The sequence below is a fragment of the Giraffa tippelskirchi genome, chromosome 1 (genome assembly GCF_054371585.1).
Source record: "Giraffa tippelskirchi isolate mGirTip1 chromosome 1, T2T-mGirTip1v1.2.pri, whole genome shotgun sequence".
NCBI lineage: Eukaryota > Metazoa > Chordata > Mammalia > Artiodactyla > Giraffidae > Giraffa > Giraffa tippelskirchi.
Window position 1 is genome coordinate 112,913,540 of NC_137275.1, and position 9,650 is coordinate 112,923,189.

Consider the following 9,650-nt stretch of genomic DNA (forward strand, 5'->3'; position numbering starts at 1 on the left):
AAGGACGTGCCTTCTCTGGTAGCTTGGCTGGAGTTCTGGCTGGAGTTGGTGTGACGTGACTGGGGAGATAGGAGTTCCCAGAAAAGGTTGGTGAAGCCAGAGCCACCTGGGTGGGAGGTGAGGTGAGGAGCGCGGGGGACACAGGTCCTCTTTGCTCAGGCTTTCCCAGTGCAGAGTTTGTACCCAAGATCAGTGTAGCTTTAATCCACTTTTCCCTTTTCCTGTTTTCTGCTGCCATTGAAGATGAAGTTCTTTCATAATTGTTACTATCTTGGAAAACTGCCTTTGTTTTTCTCATTCTGCCCTTCTCCTTGTTTGTATCCCCAGCCATCCTGGGGTTTCAGCTGACAGTGTGCTCCTGCCTTCGGATGATGTACAGTCTCAGATGGGGAGCATGTTTGTTCAGAAATGCCTGAACGCATGGTGTAAGTTCTGAGTTCTGGGAGATGTTGGCAGCTCATCATTGCAGTCTGGAGGTGGAGGTGATTTCTGTGTGGGGAGGCAGAGCAGGCTCCCCGGAGGTGGTGGCAGTTAGGTGAACGAGAAGATTTAGGACCTTCTCTTTTTTTGGCTCCCTGTGTGGCATGTGGGATCTGGGTTTCCCCCACCAGGGATCGAACCCGGGCCCCAGTGCAGTGGAAGCAAGGAGTGCTCTAGGGACGTCCCTTAGGACCTTCTTAACGCTTGCAGACTCACAGAGGAGGGGGACTCTACCAGAGAATGGGAGATGTTGAGGATCAGTTCAAGGGGTTTGCACTTTATTTGGTAGAGAATGAAGAAAGGGAAGAGCTCTCGAGGATTTGTAACCTGGTAGTTGAAGTATCCTGGTGGTGCCTTGTATCCTGCCTTGGACAGAAGAGAGACTTTGTGCCCAGAATCCATGAGGGAGGCTAAGTGTCCAGGGAAGAGAGGCGGGGCCCTGAGCCAGGAGGAGGTGCTGGGGTGCCAGTGAGGAGCAGAGGTTGGGCTGTCACGGACTGGACCTGGCGGCTGTGTGTCCACCCCGGTGTGGAGGTGGAGGCGGGAGCAGGGGGGGCTCAGGTGGCGCATTAGCATCGCCTGTGGCTGTGAGCACCCATTCAGTGCTATTTCTCGGCTTTGAAGTTTACTTTTCTCCTGTAATAAAATACATTTGACATTAGTTTATAAAACATTTATGAAGTGAAACAAAACTTGGATATGCCTTCTAGTTTTACTGGCCAAGCCGTGTTTTACTATATACTTGTCCGTTTTGATGTGCTTGTTTGAGGGACTGTAGTCCAAACTGAAATAGTAGAATTAGAATTTTAAAATATCCTAGGCATGATTCAGAACCTCCCAGAATGTGACCGTGTTTTGATTTTCAAGCTCGCTGAGCCTCTGTGGGTTTGCTAAGACCAGCTTGGTTTCTAGCTGTCACGTGCTTATATCACAGGAAAGGAAGAGGTCTTTTCTGTGGAGGCTTGGTTATATCTTCCCTCTCTTCTTGTGGACAAGCCATTGGCAGTACCGTTCGGAGGAGAGGGTTCTCATGGCTGAGAGCGGGGCCCAGAGATCTTTCCGTCTTGGGAAGCCATCTCCAGCGTGGACTTTGTGTCCTTGCTGGTGGTTGCCATCTGCCATTATTCCTGGGTTGAAGTTGCCCGTGTGGCCATTTCGGTTTGACTTGTAATCGAGCAAGAGGGTCAGGGCTCTGAGGAGCCTGTGGTTCCAGCAGGTTCGTGTGTCGCTGGGGCCCTGAGGTGGGGAGCACGTGTGCCTCACGGGCGGACCAGACCTTTGGGAAGGGTGCGGCTTCTGCGTGGAGCGGCGTGTTCCCACGCCAGAATCAGGGCTCTGCCCTTGGGTGTCCACCTCCTGTCCCACTTGCTCTGCAGACTCCAGGGAATTGCTGATGTTGGATCATCATTAAAAACGATGGTTAAAGAATGTGCTTTAATGACTAAAAATGATTAAAGTATGTACTTGAATTGAATATAAGAGCTTTAGAGTGAATTTGAACTATCTACCATTTAATTTTGATATTATGTAGTGTTTGATTGTAATGAATATTCTTTTCCTTCCTTTTTTAAATATTATGGTGAATGACCTGTATCTAGTTGGTAACTTCCTGCATACATATACTTCTTTCTTAATGAACAGGTTTTCAATTTAGTTGCTATTATATTCTCCTTCGCATCAACATTGAAGTTTTAGTTGCCCTTCAGATTCCTTTAGAACTGCTTCGTGGTTGTTGTTCAGTCGCTCAGTCGTGTCCAACTCTTTGCGGCCCCGTGGACTGCAGCACGCCAGGCTTCCCTGTCCTTCATCACTCTTAGAACTGCTAGTAAGTAGAATGTATCTTCTCTGAACAAATCTCTTGTGTTTTGTTGTAGGCTTTGATGGATTCCAATCTTCCGAGGTTGCAGCTGGAACTCTATAAGGAAATTAAAAAGGTGGGTTTTTATTTTTCCTTATTGAAACAAGTCTATTGATCCACTGTATTGAGTAATGTATGAAATTTTCTTGTATTTGATAAGTAAAAATGTTAGAAGGAAGCAAATGCTGTTGGATAAAGTAGACTCTATTGTTTTACTTCTTCTCAGAATGTTGTTCTTCATTATTTATTGGATGAGATGGGAATTAAAATGGGAGTTTTTAAAAAAATTCTGTATAATTTCGTCCCATTAAACCTTAAAATTTCAAAAGTAGTTGCACACTTAAATGGCCTTTTCTCTAAAATTAGAAATTAGTGAAAAGAGCTCTTTTGTTTATCTGAAGTCCTGTTGATGACCGGTGTCTGTGACTCCTCCGGGTAACACACCGCTCCTTCACTCCCTGAGAACGGTGCTCCTCGGAGCCTGCGCGCTGCCCTGTGGAGGTTTGCCGAGCTGGCTCACCTGGTTCGGCCTCAGAAATGCAGGTGAAGTGGGTGCTGTGGGTCGTCACTGTTGCTGTTATTTTGGTCGGGAGGCCAGCTCCTGTGGACTCTTTCTGTCTCAGCTCAAAAGTCGTTTGTCTGAAGGTCTCCCCTCCCCCCCATCTGAAGCCAGCCCCCTCCTCCCGTCCCACTGCAGTCCGTGCCGTCCGCTTCCTCTCCCTCACAGCAGCGTGGCTCAGAAACGCTCTCACACACCTGTTCGCTTTCTGCCCCCCCCGCCCCTCAAGGCACGTGCGTCCCAGGACAGGGGGCGTCCCTGTCGGCCTGCTGTAGCCCAGCACTGCGGACGGTGTCTGCCCGGGGGCTCGCCAAGGAGATGCTTGTCAGGTGGTCAAAGACTGCGTGCCACCTCACTGTTGCTCACCGTAGGGATTATAGAAAACTCTTGTCTGTCTGTTACATGGGTTAAAAGTAGGAAGTGTGAGGAAAGTTTTGACTGATTGAAACAGTTGTATCTTTTTAATTTCTTTTAATTGGAGGATAATTTCCTTATGGTGTGGTGGTGGTTTTTGCCATGAATCACCCATGGGTGCACATGTGTCCCCCATCCTGAACCCCCCTCCCGCCTCCCTCCCCACCCCACCCCTTGGGTTGTCCCAGAGCACCGGCTTTGAGTGCCCCGCTTCATGCGTCGAACTTGCACTGGTCATCTCTTTTACATATGGTGATATTCATGTTTCCGTGCTGTTCTCTCAAATCATCCTGTCACCAAGATTTTCCAGGCAAGAGTACTGGAGTGGGTTGCCGTTGCCTCCTCCGTTTTTTCCTCAATTAACCATCCTTAATGATTGAATGCAGACCCTTGCGTACAGGAACGTGAAACATGAGTGGATCGGCAACAAGTGGCTGCCCAGTCTGGGCCTCCCGCAGAACCGTAGCTATTTCATGGAGTGCCTTGTGCACGCGCGGATGCTGGACCACTTGACCAAGAAAGCCCTTCGTGGACAACTGAAAATGATTGATAGTTTTCACAGGTCAGTCGGTGCAAGAAGTTCTCACTAGCCTGCTGAGAGATGTTTGCCTGCGGCCAGGTCTAAATTTTTTCTTTTTCTCTTGGAAACAGAAACAGTTTGCAGTGTGGAATTGTGTGCCTGCGAAGGTTGAATTATGACCGAAAAGGACTGGAAAGGAAAAGAGAAGAACGCCAGAATGACCTGAAAGGCTAGTACAGTCCTATTTCTTGCTTCCCAGTGTATAAGCAGCCTCAGTGATTTCCTATTTGAAAGAAAACTTCAGGAAATGCTTTCCTTGGAGAAAACACACCTCGCATCATGACAGAGGAGGGAGGGATGGAAAGGACTGTTTTTGAGGTCGTCCTCTGTGGCCAGAGAACCTGTGCTCTGTCCTGGGGCTCACATGGGTGAGCTCAGCCGTGTCCGACTCTTTGCGACCCCATGAACTGTAGCCTACCAGGATCCTCCGTCCATGGGATTGTTTAGGCAAGAGTACTGGAGTGGGTTGCCATTTCCTTCTCCAGGGGATCTTCCCGACCCAGGGATGGAACCCAGGTCTCCCGCCTGGTAGGCAGATGCTTTACCGCCTGAGCCACCAGGGAAGTTCCAAACACCCATGAAAAACACTAATTCTTTCATTGAAACAGCAACAAACAGCAAAACCTTATCTTTGGTCTCTAGGAGAAGAAGAAAAAAACCGCTGCACCTCCACCAAGGACACTGAGTGTCAGTGCAAACCTGGCACTTTCCGTGGAGAAGATGCACCTGAGTTCTGTCAAAAATGCAGCACCGGGTGAGACACAGGAGCCTAGGGGGCTTCCAACCCACAGGAGACCCCAGTTTCCTTGTACCCATGTCTCTCTCCTGCTTCTGTGAAGCCCCTCCCACCTCTCAGAGCTCCCCTGTGCCTGTGGGGTCTCCTGAGCCTGCAGCGGCGCTCCCCACCACCCCCGTTTGTCCTGCACGGCTTTCCCAGTGGCCCCTTCCCACGTCTCCTCAGGAGGGGCCTAGAAAGACCGAAGTGCTGACAGCAGACAGAAGTCATCATGAGGCCACGTGTGTGCTCCTTCAAGGTTCCTATAAAACCGGAGCCAACTCGCCAGGCCTCACACCCAGCCCTTGCTCCCCAGTAGCACCTGAATCTTTCCTGTTGGGGGGCTCGGTGGCCAATAGTAATTCACTGTCCTCTGACGCTCCAGTGTTGGCTGAGATTGGTAGGAAGAGTCAACAGGTGGATGAGAGGGCCTCGTATTTAAGTTTGACTGGAAGATGAGTCAGACTTGTGCCCATACCCTTCTGACCCTTGACCTGGATGAGGCCCCCCTCTCACAGAGCTCTTGAAGAACAGCTCTGAACACTCAGCAGGAGCCCGGGGGCCACAATACACAATCCTGGATCCTTCTCCTGCCCAGTGAGGGGAAGTGAGGGGACCCTGCCCTGCAGATAGCAGGAGCCTGTCCCCTCTCCAGTCTTGTCAGGGGACCCAGGACAGGAGGCTACCCCCTCTTTCTCCTCATGCAGCTAGCTGTCCCTGATGAGTCCCCCTGTATCTGTACCCAGGTGCCCTGATGGGAAGGTCATGGTCATGGACTGTACGCCTTGGAGCAACATCAAGTGTGTGGACCAAGAATCAAGTACCCTGGCCCATGGGGAGGTCCTGGTTCCTGGAGAGCGAGCAACCATGAGCCAGAGACTACCCATCACTCCCTCTCCCTCCTCATGCACTTCACTGGTGATGAAAATGGTAACTGGACTTGGAGTCAGCACTGTCCTAATCCTAATCGGATGTGCTGTATGCTGGTACTTTAAAGGTGAGGTTCTAGAAGGGAAGGAGGAGGTGCTGGCTCCCTCCTCCATCTCCCCAATCCTCCTGTTCCTCCTGGCTTGTCTCTGATCTTCTTCCCCAGGAAACCCCTCCTCCTCCCACCTCACCAGGTCCTACCAAACCGTGATCACATCGGTCCCCCCAACTCAGCTGACGGTCCCCTCTTCCCCCTGGCCGAGTCTGGTGGGAGGAGGCAGGAGAAGAAGGTGGTTCAGGAGCGCTGCACAGAGATTTTCCACGGGTTTCATTTTATTTCCTTTTCTCCCTTCTCTTCTCTTCCCTGAGGGTTCTCCAGACTCGGAATGTCCCGCTTGCCGTCACAGGCCCGGGGCTCTGTTCAGTGTCTGAGCCCCCAGCCTGTACCCTGTCCCTAGGGAGGGAGGTGTGGCAAGAGGGCTGTCCCCACCACTCAGCGGATGTCTCTTCTCTTCTAGGTCGCTTGAGTGAGTGTTGCCACGAGGTGAGTCGGTTTCTCCAGCATCTGGCAGCATCAGACCCTCAGTCACTGCTTTCCCCCCACAACAAAGCCCAGGGTGGACACGGTCCCTGGTTTGTCCTCTACTGTTGTCGCTGACTCTCTCAACTGGCCTGGGGGCTCTAGGCTGAATGTAGGAGGGAGACGGGCCTGTTGAGAGCTGTCCTAAGGCCGGTTGGCAGCCCCGGCCCTGTCCTTACTGTTTGAGACACCCTCACTCTGTAACCCTGGACCCAGAGGCATGGGGGGTGTCAGGCAGGGGTGCTCAGATCCCCTTAGCATCACATCCGAGTCTGGGTGCCATCAGCAGAGCCCAGATGTGCTGAGTCTATGCCCACTTGGGGGGCAAAGCACAGGAGTAGGTGGGAAGGCAGAACCCACTGTGTCCCCCCAGATACTGTAGGGGTTTGTGGGTTTGTGACTCCTGGGTCAGCGCCTTGCTTTCTCAAGGCCCTTTTCTGGTGCTTATGTGTCCCCCAAGAGGGTCTGGGACTCGGGACCATGCCCACAACAATACGCTGACCAATGGAGATTCCCTTTCTCTTCTGGTCCCTTGGCAGGAAAAGCTGACAGAAGACAACGCCCAGTCCCAAGATGAAGCAAGCAGTCTGTCTGTTGGTGAGTGTGGGGCTCTGGCCCTTCTGCTTGCTCGGACTGTGGTAGAGACAGGGAGAGGCAATGCTGGTCAGGTCTCCTCTCCTCTGGGGAGGTGGTGATGGAGGGAGACCAGGGCATGGAGGGAAGGGAGCCCCACTCCCTGCTCTGGAGAGAGACCAGGGCATGGAGGGGAAGGGAGCCCAAGCCCTGTTCTGGTCCACTGGCAGCTCTGATGCTGTTGATCCTCTGTCTTGTTCTCACCACATCCCTGGTCTAGAACAGGGCAGCCGAAGGGTGATGACTCCTCCCATGACTGACCCAGTGATGGAGTCAGAGCTACCTAATATTTGTCTGTGTGATTGTTACAGCCTTTTAAGCCATTCCTCATCATAGTAGGAATTTCACATTTATTTCAAAAGTATGATTAAGTTGAATCTACTTGAAGTAAAATTTCTTTGTCAACATATAGAAGTATTTTCACTGTGGATATGTGTGTGTGTGGGGCATGGCAACCCACTCCAGTATTCTTGCCTGGAGAATCCCCATGGACAGAGGAGCCCAGCAGGCTACAGTCCACGGGGTCGCAAAGAATCAGATATGACTGAGTGACTAAAGACATATATATAATATATATGTATACATATATGCACACACACACATACAGTGACATCTACAGTTTGGAGTCCTATCACTTCAATAGCTTTGAGGTTTTTGAGTATTACCTTAATTTATAAATTAATCTAGAAGGAATTGAGATCTTTCAGGTGTTCTATATTTTTCTTATGAAAAGATTTAGCATTTTAAGTTAAGCGTTTTATAATCCCTCAACTCCATGTGTGTTTTTCTTTGGTAAATTTCTCATTTCTTGTTGAGGATGTATCTTTGTATTACAGTGTTCTGTAACCTTATGAGTTTATCCAACTCATAATTCATTATAGAATTTATTGCCTGTTATAATTTTTAACATTCATCCATCCATACATTCACATTTAGGTATTAGTGTTGAACCATTCGAGTTTGATAAGAATACAACCATATATACAATAATGACTCTTTTGTCCACTCCCTTCAAAGATCCTGCATTGGTTTTGTTTTGCTTATGGCTGCATCTGCCAGAATTTCAGAACAATGTTTACTAGGCTCAGTTCTGTAATCTAGGATCCTCGATGAAGACCAAGGCTGCTCTCCATTGTGTTTTACAGAAACCAGCAGCCCCTGAAGGATCTCAGAGGAGAAGATGGCTGCTGGTTCCAAGAGACGCCACTGAAAGTGAGTGTTTTTCTCCTGGGCAGTGGATCAGGAGTGGAGGGAGGAGTGACAGAATTAGTGGCCTAATTTCTGTCTCCATAGCTGTTAGGGCAACTCAGAGAGGGGACGGCTTGTCCCTGGACCATCAGGACTCGAATTCCCTCCCTGCACCCCTTTGTCCTCTACCAGTGGCCCCTAACACCTCCCTGTCCTTCCCTCCTCCACCATCCTCTCTCCTCCCTGGTTGCTCAGGGCCAGGTTGACCCACCCTGAGACATCTGAGAGGTTGTGCTGCCCAGCAGGGCACCCACTGGCCCAGGGAGGCTGTGGAGCACCTGTCTATGCGTGCTCAGTGGCTTGAATCATGTCCAACTCTTTGCAACCCCATGGCCTGAGGAGCCTGCCAGGCTCCTCAGTCCATGGGAATCTCCAGGCAAGAATACTGGAGTGGGTTACCATGCCCTCCTCTAGGGATCATTCCAACCCAGGGATCGAACCCACATCTCTTCCATCTCCTGCACTAGCAGAGCCCCAACTGCCCCAGGCTGACCTCACGCCGCTCCCACTGCTGTATCCTGAGCGGCTGGTGGTGGAGGAGAAGGCTGAGGAGGAAGGGGTTCGGTGACGTGTATTCTGTGACGTGGTCACATGCGGGTTTGCTTTTTCAGTTTGAAAATATGACTGCTTTTAGTCTTCCCTCCAGTTTCACGTGAAGGTTGAAAATGAAGATTTGATTCTTAAATTTGAGCAGTGATTTTACAGTCTTTTTGAAAGCAACAGTTGAGGTTTTCAAAAGACATCTCAGAAAACTCCAGTAGATAAAGCCAAAAAACCCAGAATGTGTTGAGGGTGAACTGCGGGCGGCACCCCAAACTGTCCTGTGTCTCTCCCAGAGTCTGTAATTGCTGAGATGGGTGGATATAGGACCCCAAGCACCCTCGGGACTGAGGTCTTCAAGTGACAGCAGAGGTCCCGGCTGAGCCAGGAGCAGTGTGGCCTGTGCCCCGGTGAGTGGGGAGCCGTGAGGGTGGGCGTGGAGCCGGGAGAGGGGCGTGGGGGACTCGGGGGCGGAGGAAGGGGCAGCACCTGGCGGGGCCTGGGAGGGGCTGGCTGTCGGGGCTCGAGGCAGGGACACCCCTGAACCTCCACCATGCAGCCCTCACAGGGCAGAGTTGTCTGACCGCCCAGGGTCGAAGTTAAGAGAGCGAGTTCGCAGCAGGTTGAGTGAACCCCTGTACCCACTGTGGGTTCATTTTAAGTGCCTGGAGTGAGGTTGGTCAAGCCCTTGCTGAGCTCGATTGAGAGAGTCAGTCAGGGAGGACCGAGCTCAGGGTGAGAGTGAGGGGCAGCTAGTGTGGTGAGTCCTCCTCACCTGGGTGGGTTCTGGGGACGCCCTTGAGTTCAGGGGTGCCCTTTCACTAGCCTCCCTGGAGGCTTGTTTAGCGGGTGGAGGGGCAGAAGTCCACTTAGAAGATATGCTCATTCCTAGTGGTGGTGGTTTCTGAAGCAGTTCATCCTGTTCGGTTCGACTGTGAACCAGTACCTTGCAGGATCATGTTTGACGGTAGGCCTGAGCTGTGGGCACGGCCTTCCTTCTCCCGCACCCCACACTCACCTGCCGTCTTTTTGGCAGCCCCTCCCCCTTCTCTGCGC

The 9,650-nt window shown here is 51.2% G+C and overlaps 1 protein-coding gene and 1 long non-coding RNA gene across 5 annotated transcripts in view; one reads left to right on the plus strand and one right to left on the minus strand.

The window, feature by feature from the left end:
* The window catches only part of LOC145507118 (tumor necrosis factor receptor superfamily member 10B-like), a 27,699-nt gene extending 18,695 nt beyond the window's left edge, over positions 1-9,004 (plus strand). The window contains exons 4-13 of one of the 4 annotated variants that reach the window (XM_081492990.1): positions 2,355-2,414; positions 2,705-2,881; positions 3,698-3,873; positions 3,963-4,060; positions 4,534-4,645; positions 5,413-5,663; positions 6,112-6,137; positions 6,713-6,770; positions 7,952-8,018; positions 8,891-9,004. In XM_081492990.1, coding sequence (XP_081349116.1) covers positions 2,876-2,881; positions 3,698-3,873; positions 3,963-4,060; positions 4,534-4,645; positions 5,413-5,663; positions 6,112-6,137; positions 6,713-6,770; positions 7,952-7,968 — 744 coding nt within the window. In that variant the 5' untranslated portion in view covers positions 2,355-2,414; positions 2,705-2,875 and the 3' untranslated portion in view covers positions 7,969-8,018; positions 8,891-9,004. Of the gene's footprint in view, positions 1-2,354; positions 2,415-2,704; positions 2,882-3,697; positions 3,874-3,962; positions 4,061-4,533; positions 4,646-5,412; positions 5,690-6,111; positions 6,138-6,712; positions 6,771-7,951; positions 8,019-8,890 lie in introns of all 4 variants that reach the window. The other 3 variants (XM_081492969.1, XM_081492999.1, XM_081492979.1) reach the window with 3 other exon arrangements.
* On the minus strand, positions 5,905-9,645 carry LOC145507129 (uncharacterized). The gene is made up of 2 exons (XR_014054604.1): positions 8,548-9,645; positions 5,905-6,279 (listed from the first exon to the last, which is right to left on the minus strand). It is a non-coding gene; the product is annotated as an uncharacterized LOC145507129 (long non-coding RNA).
* Between the last annotated feature and the right edge of the window lie 5 nt (positions 9,646-9,650).